The sequence below is a fragment of the Acipenser ruthenus genome, chromosome 1, assembly GCF_902713425.1.
Source record: "Acipenser ruthenus chromosome 1, fAciRut3.2 maternal haplotype, whole genome shotgun sequence".
Taxonomy (NCBI): Eukaryota; Metazoa; Chordata; class Actinopteri; order Acipenseriformes; family Acipenseridae; genus Acipenser; species Acipenser ruthenus.
Window position 1 is genome coordinate 19,453,991 of NC_081189.1, and position 14,401 is coordinate 19,468,391.

General features: G+C 40.5%; 1 protein-coding gene across 1 annotated transcript in view; it reads left to right on the forward strand.

The window, feature by feature from the left end:
• Positions 1 to 14,401, forward strand: part of LOC131739475 (macrophage mannose receptor 1-like) — a 42,941-nt gene that overhangs the window by 1,748 nt on the left and 26,792 nt on the right. Inside the window, exons 2-19 of the mRNA XM_059033929.1 lie at positions 43 to 200; positions 879 to 994; positions 1,180 to 1,313; positions 1,800 to 2,023; positions 2,476 to 2,591; positions 3,164 to 3,282; positions 3,743 to 3,878; positions 4,636 to 4,718; positions 5,272 to 5,391; positions 5,544 to 5,645; positions 6,080 to 6,238; positions 6,893 to 6,975; positions 7,175 to 7,322; positions 7,930 to 7,974; positions 8,071 to 8,238; positions 9,108 to 9,227; positions 13,685 to 13,795; positions 14,343 to 14,378. Coding sequence (XP_058889912.1) covers positions 43 to 200; positions 879 to 994; positions 1,180 to 1,313; positions 1,800 to 2,023; positions 2,476 to 2,591; positions 3,164 to 3,282; positions 3,743 to 3,878; positions 4,636 to 4,718; positions 5,272 to 5,391; positions 5,544 to 5,645; positions 6,080 to 6,238; positions 6,893 to 6,975; positions 7,175 to 7,322; positions 7,930 to 7,974; positions 8,071 to 8,238; positions 9,108 to 9,227; positions 13,685 to 13,795; positions 14,343 to 14,378 — 2,178 coding nt within the window. The remainder of the gene's footprint in view (positions 1 to 42; positions 201 to 878; positions 995 to 1,179; positions 1,314 to 1,799; positions 2,024 to 2,475; positions 2,592 to 3,163; positions 3,283 to 3,742; positions 3,879 to 4,635; positions 4,719 to 5,271; positions 5,392 to 5,543; positions 5,646 to 6,079; positions 6,239 to 6,892; positions 6,976 to 7,174; positions 7,323 to 7,929; positions 7,975 to 8,070; positions 8,239 to 9,107; positions 9,228 to 13,684; positions 13,796 to 14,342; positions 14,379 to 14,401) is intronic.

The following is a 14,401-nucleotide window of genomic DNA, read 5'->3' on the forward strand; positions in this document are numbered from 1 at the left end:
CAAAAGCTTTATAGTGATCAAAAAAAAACTCTTTGCCTTTAGCACTTAGTCAGACCGAGGGGCAGTGTCAAGATCCTTGGAGACCCTATGATAACAAATGCTACTACATCTCAAGTGACGTGAAATCATGGCCGGACGCAAGAAGCGACTGCGAGATGAGAGGGGGTGATTTAATGAGCATCAGCACTGTGCAGGAAAGGGTACGTGGAAATCTCAGCACCCTTTTTGTTTGCCAAAACCCAAATTACAGAATGAATTATGTTAACCCATAGAAAACAAAATGAATACATTGACACACACACACACACACACACACACACACACACATCTATCTATCGAAAACTCAATTTTAGCAATGTCCTAAACCAGTCATTGTAATCTGGTAATATTATTATTATTTTTTATTATTCGTTTATTTAGCAGACGCCTTTATCCAAGGTGACTTACAGAGACTAGGGTGTGTGAACTATGCATCAGCTGCAGAGTCACTTACAATTACGTCTCACCCGAAAGACGGAGCATAAGGAGGTTAAGTGACTTGCTCAGGGTCACACAATGAGTCAGTGGTTGAGGTGGGATTTGAACCGGGGACCTTCTGGTTACAAGCCCTTTTCTTTAACCACTGGACCACACAGCCTCCTAATATTGTCTGTATTATATTTATTATGATGCTCTTATCTGTTGAAAATAAATATTGATACAACTCATATAATTATAATTCCGTAGTATTGACAGAAAATTAGCACTATATGGGAAAATTCAATGTTACTTTTGTATTATCTGTGTTTGTATTATTATTATTATTATTATTATTATTATTATTATTATTATTATTATTATTATCATTATTATTATTATTTTAACATATTTACTTGCAGACATGGATTAGGACTCAGATTGGGGTGTCTAATATCTATTGGATTGGTTTGAATGATGTCGTCTCTGAAGGAGTGTGGGAGTGGTCAGATGGTTCTCCTTTTCTTGAAGAGCTACAGTAAGTGAAAAGCATGTGCCGGTCTTACTTGCCAAACCCAGCGAGGGGTTTATTGTCCTTACATACACCGGTTCACCAGTTAGGACATTTGAAGGCCCCATGTTTGAACTGAATGAGATAGCTTGGTGTTGGATTCCACTCTACTCCTGGGGGTGTAGATCTTGTGATGTCACTCTATTCCACAGGAACTGGCGTCCCGGGCAACCTGATAACTGGCAGGATAACGAGGACTGTGTCCAATTTGCAGCTTCTGACTCTGCCAGGTGGAACGATGAATTCTGCACTGTCGCTCGCAATTATATCTGCAAAAGACTGACCCGTATGTTGTAGTTTCTTTTTCTTTTTTTAAAAAATAAAGCTTCGTAGTACCTTAGTCCTGACCAGAACACTGTGGTACCAATGGCTCATTCAGTCTTTCCTTCCCAATTAGAAAACCTTGTGTTGTCCTTTTAGAGCCACGACTGCTTTGCCGTTTGAAGATTAGGTGGTGGGGGATGGGGTCATATCTAATGAAACACAGAAAATTGCAGAAAAGGCTAATTTGACTAGTTCACACATTGCCTAACAATTTGTTTTAGTTGGATTGGTACACATCATCTCTGTTGGGCAAATCCTACTTTAACACAATACAGAGAGTAATGTATACAATACATACAAGCAAGATGTGAACATTGTACTGTAATTCTTGAACATTGTACTGTAATTCTTGATATGTATTTTATTTTGTATACAACTGTAAGTCATCCTGGGTAAGGGCGTCTGCTAGGAAATAAATAAATACAAAATAAAACATGTTTCCTTTCAGCAAACCCACCTACACAGTGCGATACTGCTAACGGATGGGAACTGTTTGGTTCAAACTGCTACAAACTGAAGAATGAGCCTCATAAATCCTGGTTCTCAGCAAGAAGGGACTGTGTTACAGAAGGAGGGGACCTTGTGTCCATTTTAAAAGAAGATGAGGAACACTACGTTATCAGCAAGATGGATGCTTCCTCCTTTGATGTCTGGATAGGATTTTCAACTCTGGTAACTGTTTTATCAAATGATACATGCACAGTATACCTATATGTTTGTAGTAATCACTGTGTATGGACCTCTTAGACATAAGGTGCCATTTCTCAACAGGTTTTCTATTGTAAATTAGAAATGTACAGACTGCTAACGGCACAAAACAGCTTGAACAGGTTTTGCTGAGAATTTCTTTGATGTCAATGCATGCAGGTTAAAACACATGTTGTAATACAGTAACAGCTAACTAACGAAAAAGTGATATTTAAAAAACTGTACTGTTACTGAAAACTCATCAGCAACCCTCAGCATCACTAGAGCTTATTTTAAATACATGGAAAAATCAAGCATTATCTTTAGAACACAGTTTCCATCAAAAACTGGTACAAACATTATACTGGAGTAAATGCATTGTGAATGTGCTCCATTGTTATTTATAGAATTAACTCCCATCTTGTGTTTGGTGACAGAGCTGCACACCGTTCTCCTGTGAAGTTCAGCCCAACAATGTGAATTTTCTTTGGTCAGATGGATTAAGTTCCAGTCCCAGTTTTACCAGCTGGGCAGCTGACCAGCCTGACCTAAGGTAACATATACAAATGCAGTTCTCAGTGTTATTCATTTACAGGCCAATGTAGTGGAGCTATCAGCTGTTGGAGTTTCATTGAAGCTGTTGGATGATTTGTTAAATCAAGGAAATCGGTCACACCACAATACATACCAACGTGGCCATAACAACAGCAAAACCTTTGTCAAGCAAAACATCTCAAATTCAAAGCCTGGTTTGTAATGCCATTTGTTCTAAAAAGCTATTTTACTGTAGAATACTACATTCGTTTCCCAATTTAGGCAGGATTTGTTGTTACTAAGGAACAATGGCATACGACAAAGTCAGGAAAATTATTAGTGACAAAAAACCATAGTTACTGCCAGGGAAAAGACCACTTTAATTACTCCTTTTAAAACATATGTTTGGCCATCTTGACTGAAACAGAATTGTTAACCCAGACCTGAATTCAATTAACTTTATGGCACCACCAAAACAATTATAAAAGTATAACTGCAACATGGCAGCTTTGCCATTTTCACTTTCCAGATTGACTATGGGAACAGGAGTAACCGGAGTGATCCATTTTTTAAAAATGTGTTTCTTAACAGCTTTAAGGAAACTGGGATTTGCTCTGCTGTCGTGAAAGACGAAGGGGCCGATTATGGAAAATGGAAATCCCACCTTTGCCGTCACGAACGGCCATACATGTGCAAAAGAGGACTTAACAGTAAGTTGACTGAAAAAAAACATGAAAGCATGTTCTGCCCCCAGACCACATAGAAGATCAAGCTAATTAGTTCATTTTGGGGCTACAAAGTATTTATTTTATAAATGTTGTCCCTTTCCACAAAACTTTATTTCAACATTGTTCTTTTTAAGACTGCACTTAACACAGACTGTATTACATTAACCAAAACACAGAAGGGTATTTGAGTAATGGCAATGAGAACCACTCTGAATGATTGCAAACATCACAGACAGGTAACACAGAGAAGAGGACACTAACACATACTGTATCTACTTTGAAGCTACACTACTTACTGTGTTTTGAGAAATGAGAAAAAAAATACAAACCATTTTCGAAAGCAGTCGAGGAATGTGTAAAGTATGCATTGTTATGTTTTTAATTTTGTGAATAGGGTTCAGTACTTAGATTACTTCTGCTTTCTTCTTTTCTTGTCTGACAGCGATTTGCCCTCCCGGATGGATCGGCTTTGACAGTCACTGCTACTGGGTTGTTAGTAATCCTAATCTTCTCACCACTTGGTCTGAAGCCCAGGGCGAGTGCTCACGTTTAGGGGGCAATCTGCTGATAATAAACAGGTAAACAATGCTTTAGTCTCTTTCTAATTACCAGACTAGGGCTTTGTGTCATAGAGCTTCCAAGGCACTATTGAAGACATTTTATAGCCTAGATAATTTTGTCTATCAAAGAACTACTGCCAGCACTCATATCCTGGATATGTATGGCTGATCCTAAGGGACATCTGGTGCTGCTCTTCTGGACCTTTTACCCTGCTGGAGTCAGGAGACGCTAGTAGTCTTAGGGGATGGAGCGAGACAGCTGTGGAGGGTTAGCCTTTATTGCATTTAATTTGTGTACATAATACAAAACAAGAGTTCAGGTGCAGTGGTGGCTAGGATGTGCACATTTGAATGCAATATGCAACAAAGAATTGTATATGTTCTACTATAGAGACCCAGTGCAACATACACATTTTGATTAACCTTCATGTATCCTTCAGACCAGTTCTGTTGCAGAAGCACTCAGTAGGCAAGGGAAATCTACAGATACAGTTATTTCAAAGCCATTGTTCTGATTTTGTAACCCACTTTCTTTCTGAAAACAGATGGGTTTTTTTAGCTAACTTTTTCTAATAGTTTCAAACCTTTTCTTGTCTGAATTTTGGCATCCCTGCTGTAATAAAAGATACAGTTTTAGGTACTAGTGTATAAATTACATTTGTAATGCTGGCAAAGTGTTAAAGACACCAAGTCATGTCTGCAGTGGTACAAATGCAAGCTATGTTTATTGAGCCAGTATTTCAGCATCCATGCTCCAGTGTGTCTCTTTTTGCAGCCAAGCTGAACAGTACTTCATTAATGGGTTTCTGCCAGATCTACTGCAGAGTGAAGTGCCTGACATCTGGATCGGCTTATCTGGTAGGGTACTTTTTAGGGTAATCGTCCAAACTCTAGCCTCCTCACCTATGTAGCAGATCAGTGCTTCCATGTACTGTGACTTGTAGTGGAGGAGGAGTGGCAGTAGGATTTCCTAAACTCTGCAACTGTATTTGTTATTCTTATGGCAATTTGTCAAATGTAATCCCTCTCCTGAAGTGAAAACGAATCATCTGATAAGTGGATTAGCCTGATGTGTTGAAGTAAAGGCTGCTTTTGTTTTTATGGATTGAGACTCCTGAATCACTTCCAGTTTTCTCACATGTTTGTTCACATACTGTATGCCTATGGCAGGCAGCTAGACCTAAAGAGCAGCTCCTCCGCTCATACTCAGAGCACTTAATACACAGATTTAGCAAAATAATAAAACATGCAATACATGCGTACCTGCAGTAAGAATCATTAAGAATGATTGCAAACAGTATAAAAAGGTAAGGGAACAGTAAGTTACTCTTTAAATAGTTTATTTATTGTTACTTGTTACTTTGATAGTCACCAACGCGTACAATAGCACTGTTTCTTTGTCTGGTTTTAGATCAGGATGCAGATGGCACGTTTAGATGGGTGGACAGAAAGGACATCACTTACCAGAACTGGGCTGTTTCTCATCCACACAACGTTCCGCATCTCTGGGACTGTGGGCAGATTTATACCGGTGCGGATGAATTGAATACCAGCTGTACTGCCATGCATTATAATTCACTTCATTAAGATAAGCACTTCATGACATGTGATAATACCATTCTGTTTGCTCTAGGGTTTGGGGATTTCACAGCAGACAGTTATCAGACCTTTTCTTATTCACAGGTAATGTCGAGGGAAAGTGGGAAACAGCCAACTGTTTCAGAAACTTGGGGTTTGTCTGTGAAATGGCTGGAGGCCAAAACATCCAACCCACTTCAAAGCCAGGTAAGAAGGCTTAGGGGTGTCAGTAAAACACATCCCCCACCAAGGCTGTACATTAGAGCTATCAATGTGACACAGAGGTTGATTACCATGAAGTATATCAGAAGTATAGTATAGTGTAGAATAAGAAATGGCCATTTGAGACTTGGATATCATTAGGCAAGCAGTTGTTCTTGGATATCATTAGGCAAGTGTTCTAAAGATACAAGTTAAAAAAAAAACTGTAAGGGTGATATCCAGAGGGACAGAAGTATACCCGACAATAACCAATAACTTATGATAAGTAATGTTAATACCAAATTTTGGATAAGTGTTTTTTTCAGATATATGCAAATGAATAAAGCAATGAACATATTACACAAATACCTATGTCTTACCATGTCCATGAACTTATTTACTGTACTGCATGTTGTCTGTATGTTTGCTTTTTTAATCAGATAAGCACTGTGACCCAGGGTATCTTCTCTTTGGTGATTCCTGTTATCATTTTGAAAGTGATTTTGCCAAGAACTGGCAAGATGCCAAGCAGCAGTGCCTTAATGATGGAGGAGACTTGGCAAGCATCCACAGCCCAGAAACACTGAGTTTTCTGACAGGTAAGTTCATCTCTTGTAAGCAAGCTATTTTGTATGTCTTTCAATTACTTAAATAACTGTACAACCTCATGTATAATTACAGATTTAATAATAGAAATAAGTTCAGTACATGCTTCCATAGTTTAGCCTTCTGCTGTGTACTCTACGGTAGAAAGTACTGTATCTATAGTTTCAGCAACAGACACACAAGCTGAAACAAAAAAGCTATTGAATTCATATCATATGAAATAAACATGTACATATTTGTAATATTTAATGGAGTTAAAACATTCTTTAACATGTGACAAAAAATAGAAACTATAGGACAGCTACAGTATATAATATTTGTGCTGCTAGTATAGTGTTATAGGATGGTGAATGTCTGTGTGTGTGGGTAACATCGGCACAAGTAAAAGGGAACTTGAATACAACTTAAAAAATCAAGCTATATTAGTTTATTTAGTCCATTGTCATTTTTTGAAAAGAGGGAAAAGGTTGATGAAGAGAATACCGTTAAATGCCACCGTTTTGAACTGCAGTGCCTCGGGTTGATGTCTTGAATAGGGCTTCCCCATGATGTTTCATGGAATACGGAAGGTGAACTATGCGCCTGATTGGCTGAAAGATCATGAGCAGTCTATACATTACTATAATCCTCACTTCTTGTCTTTGTAGCACACATGTCAGGTTCTTCATGGGTGGGGCTGAATGACAAACAAGCTGAGGGAACCTATGTGTGGTCCGATGGGAGCCCAAAGGTTGGTAAACACAGACAATACAGCATGTCTGTCTAACCGGCTGAAAACCCTTTTTATCTTTAGTGGGGCATGAAGTACAGTATCACATTGAATTGAACTAAGATGCCTAAAACCAAACTAAAAGGTTATTAATGTCTCAGGGCCCATTTAATGACCAGCCCCTGTATTCTGATCATGTTTGGTGTATATTCCTTCCAAGGATTTTGAAATTATCTGGTCTGAGGGTCAGCCTGATAACTGGGAGGACAATGAAGACTGTGTGCAACTCTATGGCCCTGATGCATGGACACCGGGATTCTTCAATGACCAGAACTGTGACTACTCTTACCCCTTTATATGCAAAAAAGGTGACTGTTTTATACCATCAATTAGGGTGAATTCATAGCTAACTTACTCAATCTCTTTCACAGTCTTCAGTCTTTCATAAAACTTCACTGGACATTGGGGTTAAGACTTTTGGTCAGCCATGAGTGTGATTTGAATTTAATAAGTCAATATGCTGTTTATAATAGCCCAATTCCAATAAAGTACTGTATCACCTAGAAAAAAAGAGACATTACAATATCCAAAAGATACAGGTAGGTCAAATGACAACAAAATATGTTTTTCAGGTAAAATACACATTATATAAAACAAATGGTTTTCAATAGAAAAGCAGAAGTTTTACTCTATGGACCAATAGCAGAGCAACAAGAATGGTATGTAATGTGGAACCAAAGTGGTTAACTTACATGTTAATATTTTGACAAAACAATGGTACCACACAATGGAACTACAGTTTCAGAACCACTGTGATATATAGATTCCAAATCCATTGTGTTATGCCATTCCTTGGAATTCTGTGATAAACTGTTACATGTGTTATGGTTTGTAATATGGTATCCTAATTGTATTTTTCCAGTATAGGCTATGACATCTTGCTTCGCTAACCTTCACTTTCATTGTATTTTACAGGGGAAGGGCATGGACCAAGACCAACACCTCCACCAGGCCGCCCAGGTCATTTTCAAATGTAGCTCCCTTACAATGTGTGAATTTGTGTGTATGATGGTAAAAAGTCATATCAGTTCTTAATATTTTTCCCCTATTATCCAGGTTGGACCCAGAAATGTGGGTATTGGGACTCAGATCCATTCAATGACTACTGCTACCTGTTCCAATCTCTGTCCTTGAAGACCTGGGCCGATGCTCGCAGAGACTGTCAGAATCAGGGTGGAGATCTGGTTAGCATCACTGAGCCTTTCGAGCAGGCTTTTATCCAAGGTAGTGTACAAGCAGCTACACAGTGTACAAGCAGCTACACAGTGTACAAGCAGCTACATAGTGTACAGGCAGCTACATAGTGTACAGGCAGCTACATAGTGTACAGGCAGCTACATAGTGTACAAGCAGCTACATAGTGTTTACTACAACTAAATAGCTGACTTAACAGTAGGCATTTAAAAAAAAAAGAGATAAGGTTTAACAAGTGTCGTGTTTAAACAAAACATTCATAAATAGTATTTGAACTAAAACAGGAATTTTTTGCAGCAACTTAATTTCACTAATGGCCTTCAAGGTCCATTTTTGCTGCAATAAATGTTTGTGCTTCTTTTTCTTTTAATGTACGGCACATGTATGCACAATTTTGCAGATTTTTAATAAACGTGAAATTAGCAAACATTTCTTGCTTGCAAAATGTTCTTGTTTTACAGTATACTTTCTTCTACCAAAGACTACCCAATAGACCTGGTACTATAGTCTTTTCCAACCCATTGGGAGCTGTGAATGGGATATTCCACTTCCAAATCCGAAGAGTCCTATTGGGGAGCTCAATGAGCCATTTATGGCTCAAGTGCTAGCTATTGGACAGCCATGTGCTAGTGTTCAACTGTTAAAGGCAATGTAAATTAACATATCCAAGCACAGCAAATACAGCACACATGTACCTTCCTCTGGTGAGTGAGGAACAACATCTTATAGTCCTATTAATCTCTGTCAAATAGAAAGTTAATTTGTTATTACCTTAACACATTCTGCCACAAAAGCTTGAACGGTTATATACTGGAAATGTGGGTGTTACTGTATCTACACACTGTGTAATTACTACTTTCCCCAAACACAGAAACATGTTCTAATTTTGTAATCCACAGCAAAAATATCGACAGTACCAACAGGCGTGGCACTGTGGATGGGTGGCCATGATTCAGTCAGCGAAGGTGGATGGCAGTGGACGGATAATTCCCCCTTTCGTTACATCAACTGGTACACAGGTATGACTGGACTCAGAATGGCAACCATTTTAAACATGTTGCTGCTATCCTATACTATAATAGCTTTAAAAGAAAGTACTGAATTACTCCATAATTATTTAATCCTAGCCTCATGTGGCACCCAGCCTATAGGGCTATTCATTTGACTACGCCACCCCTCAATTATACCAGGAGTAAGGGGAGCTCCGAGTTACCAGATCTCCTATACTGTGATCCCCGCCTGAGTCCCTTCCAATTAAATGAAAGAATAAAGCAATACAAGTGCCAACAAATCATAATTGTGCTCAAAAACCAAATCGTGAATAACTATTGCCACACAAACACCAGAAGGCAGTGTGATCTGCGGACGCTGAATACAGACTTCCTAAGCTTTAGTTTAGAGTTTCTTTACAAACACAATACTATAGCGTCAGATAGCTTTTGTTTTTACCGCAAAGAGTTGCACTCAGATTTATTAGCATAAAATGTATTAAACACTATCACTCAATCAATCTGTATTTTATATAGAGCCTTTCATAGTGGACCACCATCACAAAGCACTTTACAAGATGCAGTAACAACAAGAAAATTCATAGTACTTTAAATACAGAGAAATGCATGATACATGATATACAGTAAAAAAAAACAATGCATAATACATTAAATACAGTGGAAAGTGCATAATACATGATATTAACATAATACATGAAACAGCAGCAAAAACACAGTAGCTAATAGCAGATATCAGGCTTAATGAGCATGGAAAGCAAGAGAGAACAGGTAGGTCCTCAGAGTTGATTTAAAGTGAGCGACGGTAGGAGCATCACACACCAAAGCTGGGAGAGAGTTCCAAAGAGTTGGACCCATGAAGCTAAACGAGCATTCTCCAAGAGTGGGGCACTTTTGCTTGGGGATAACAAGCAGGCCAGAGTCGGGGGACCTCAGCTTGCGGGCAGGGACATAGCGGGTCAGCAGGTTGAGGAGGTACTCGGGACCAGTGTGAGGAAGGGCAATGTAGGTGAGCAGGAGAGTTTTGAAAATAGTCCTGAACTTTACAGGTAGCCAGTGCAGCTGGGTAAGACAGGGGGTGATGTGATCATGTTTTTTTACATCTGGTAAGGATCCTGGTTTATGGTGTGTGCCAGGGACCACCATATAGAGAGTTGCAGTAGTCGAGACGAGAGGAGACAAATGCATGACAAAGTATCTCCGCATCCGGGGGAAGGCATACTTTGGGGGAAGGCAGCAGCAGACAGTTTCTGAGGTTCAGGGCAGCTATATTTAGATTCTTAAGTTGAGTTTTAGATCCTACTAGAAGGAGTTCAGATTTGCTAGTGTTCAGCTGAAGAAAATTGGCAGACATCCAGGCCTCGATGTCTTGAATGCAAGCAGAGAGCCGGACCATGGCAGAGGGACATCCAGGGTCGAGTTTTAAGTAGAGCTGGGTGTCATCAGCATAGGAGTGAAACATGAGGCTGTGTTGGTGGATGAGGTGACCCAAGGGATGCATGTAGATACTGAAGAGAAGGGGCACAAGAACAGATCCTTGGGGGACACCACAAGTGACTGTTTGCAACACCACTATGTCCAGCATAGAAAACAGACTGCATGCGTCCGGATAGGTAAGAGGACATCCAGGAGAGACAGGTTCCAGAGAGTCCAACATACTCCTGAAGGCGGTCAAGAAGAATGCCATGATCTATGGTGTCAAAAGCGGCCGTTAGGTCAAGGAGGACAAGCACAGAGGGAGCACCAGCATCAGCATTGAGCAGGAGATCATTCACAATCCGGAGCAGAGCAGTTTCAGTACTGTGATGCGGCTGGAAACCAGACTGTAGAGATTCAAGCAGATTGTTGTCCGTGAGATGATTCATCAGCTGACTGGCTACAGCCCTTTCGAGAGTTTTTGAGAGAAAAGGGAGATTGGAGATGCGACAGAAATTAGATAAGTTAGCCAGGTCAAGGGAGGGTTTTTTTAAGTACCGGCGTAACTCGGGCAAGTTTAAGGGCAGCAGGAACCGAGCCCAGGGACAGGTTGAGAGTGTGCATAATGGAGGGAGAAAGATCAGAAGCACAGAGACGGACAAGGTTAGTCGGCCAGGGGTCCAGGGGAAATGTGACAGTAGTTGATTTCAACAGTAAGCCAGAAGCATCAGCAATGGAGAAAGGAGAGAAGGAGGAGAGGGCAGGAGGGGCAACCAGAGGAGCGTCAAGGTGGTCAAGTAGTAAACTGCGTTTGTGGTGGGAGAGCGTAGAATAGATGTTGTCAATTTTGTTCCAAAAGAAGGAGGAGAAATCATGACAGGTAAGAGAGGAGGATGGACGGGAGTTGGATCTGTCAGTGGCTGGATGTAGGATTTGGTCTTGAAGAGAACATTGGGTTTAGCATGTCCCATAGTTATGATTTCAGAGAAGTATTTCATCCTGGCCGTGGCAAGGGCACGACTGTAGCTCGCGAGATGATCGGTCCAGATCTCTCTGTGAACCGTTAGTCCAGACGACATTCACTTGTGCTCAAGCTTGTGGCAGGCAGACTTAAGCAGTCAAAGTTTGAGGGTGTACCATGGGGAGTTTCAATCTTTCTTGACCGTTCTGGTTGTAAGCGGGGCAACAGTGTCGATGATATGAGTAAGAGTGGCGTTGTAGAGGGTCACTGCATCACCAACTGAAGACGGGAGAGTACCAGTTAGAGGGGATGCAGAGACACATTTCGAGAGTTTCAGAGGATTCGGCAGATTCTTGGGACGGAAAGAGACAACAGTATCAGTAGCGGAGGAAGGAGCAGGGAGATTAATATTAGCAGTGATTAAGAAATGGTCAGAGAGAGAGACATCTGAGACGGAGAGATTGGAGACATCAAGACCCCTGGTGATGAGCAGATCCAGGGTGTGTCCTCTGGTGTGAGTGGGGACGTTGACAGATTGAGAGAGTCCAAGACAGTCCAGAAGCGTGTTGAAGTCGGTCATTTGGGGGGAGGAAGGCAAGTCAACATGAATGTTGAAGTCACCTAGGAGTAGGATTTTGTCAGTAGAAGTGCAGACGAGGGAGAGGAATTCTGAAAACCCGGCAATAAAAGCAGAGTTGCTCTTAGGTGGACGGTAGATAACAGCAAGGATGAGGGACATGGGAGAGGGCAGCTTGATGGCGGGATGTTCAAATGAAGAAAAGGCAGGCAAAGAACGAACTGAGGAAGCGAGCACAGAATTTGCAATAACAGCAGTGCCCCCGCCTCGGCCAGTGAAGCGAGGTTTGTCAAAAGGAATAGAACTTTGGGGTGGCTAGATGCATAGATGCAGCGAGTGCATGTCGTTTGCAGAGTGCCAGGTTTCAGCTAGACAGAGAAGATCAAGATTGGTATCGGTTATAAGTTTGCTGAGAAGCAAAGATTTGTTAGTCAGAGAGCGACAATTTCAAAAATGAGATTTTCAAGTCTGTAGCGGGCAGCATAGGGGGGAGAAGGAGTTAGTAAGTTCAAGTCTGTAGCAGGCAGCGTAGGGGGGAGAAGGAGTTAGTAAGGGTATGTGCAGCAGGTACTTACCAGTGTTCATTCTGGGAGTGGAGAACGAGTGAGCCCGCTGTGTCCAGGGGATCCAGAGGGATTTGGAAAAGGTCCTCGCTCCGACTACCACAGCTCAGACTGCCCTTGGACTTGTGGCCCTTAGACTGGCTGGCGCTCAGATGGCTAGCGTTCTAAGACACTGATTGCCAATTTATACTATCCTGTAGGCCTGGAGCCGTATACTTTACAATAAATTTGCATCAACCTCACAATTCAACACGCCCCAAACACAGTTTGGATCACTTGATTCATTTTTTTAATTTTTAATTTAAGTGCAGGCTGCTTACCTAAGCAAGCAACGATTATAACAAATAAACTACAATCCACTTACCTATTTAAACGCCGATTCAAACAGCAACACGAATTCCAGCTAAGGGAAGAAGCAGATACCACACGTGTTTGCAATTATACCACTAATAGGGAGTAGTATAGTCAAGTCGGGTGTTTTCCTTTTTTTTGTAGCAAGCATAAGAAAACACACAAATACTACGCTCATTTTATTATACGTTAAAAAACAAGTAAACTGCCTAAAATCATTTAAAACAAAAGAAAACAAACCACACATTAACTCGGGTGAACCGAAATGATCAGTCTCCTTTCCAGACTGTTCATCCTACTAAATAAAACAAAAATAAAAAAGAATAAAAGCATTTAGAAACAGGGGAGACCAGCGTTATATAGAGATGCACAAATTGTTAGGAACGTTGCAACAATTTGATTATTGATAACAATTAATAAAATGGTCCCACCTGCTACACCTCTTATGAGGGTGGCTGTGTCAGGACAGAGCAGGTCTCTGAGGCCTCCCTTCCCACCACAGCCTCCCCCTGCCTCTCCTCTGACACTGACCCGCCTGATGAAGTTAGTATTTAAGGGCTCACAAGATTATCATCATTATTATTTCTTCATCTCCACCCAGGCAATCCCGATGACTACTATGGAGAGGACTGCACTACAGTACGAATACGGGATGGGTACTGGAATGATGACAACTGTGATTTCCACCGAGGATACATTTGTAAACGTCGAGGTATGGAGCTCACTTTCCTCCCATTTGTTTTTATTAGAGTCGAGAGGGTGATACTTCATCACTGTGTGCTATGAAACTTTATTTCATTGCTAAATTTGATAAACTTCAGTGCATGAGGCACACCTATATCGTACTGCATGTCCATGCAGTATTTAGGCTTGGAGAGTGCAGTACAAACCTACAGCAATGGCAAATGTTTTGCATCACCTAGGATTTTAGGATTGAGGCATAATAATAAAAAAAAAACTATACAAACATAATTTCTGATCTTTTATTGAACATCATGTAATCAAAGCAACTACAAAATGATATCGCAAAAGTTTACATTTTTCAATTTGTCAGTTTTTCCGTTAAGTATATGGGAAAACTACAAATGCTGTATACAACTGCCATCGAGTTTTAGGTAAAAGGCCCTTTGGTTAGCTTCCTGATCAAAGTTTTGCATTTTGCATGGCAAATTCTAGCAAATACTTTGAATTGTGAGTAAGGTTTTTATCATACAAATGAATGATCTTGCCTTTGCTTTCTATTTGTTTTTCTGCTACAGGAAATTCCCCCCCTCCTGAAGATCATCCACAAGAAGGTAATATATAATCATATACTGTG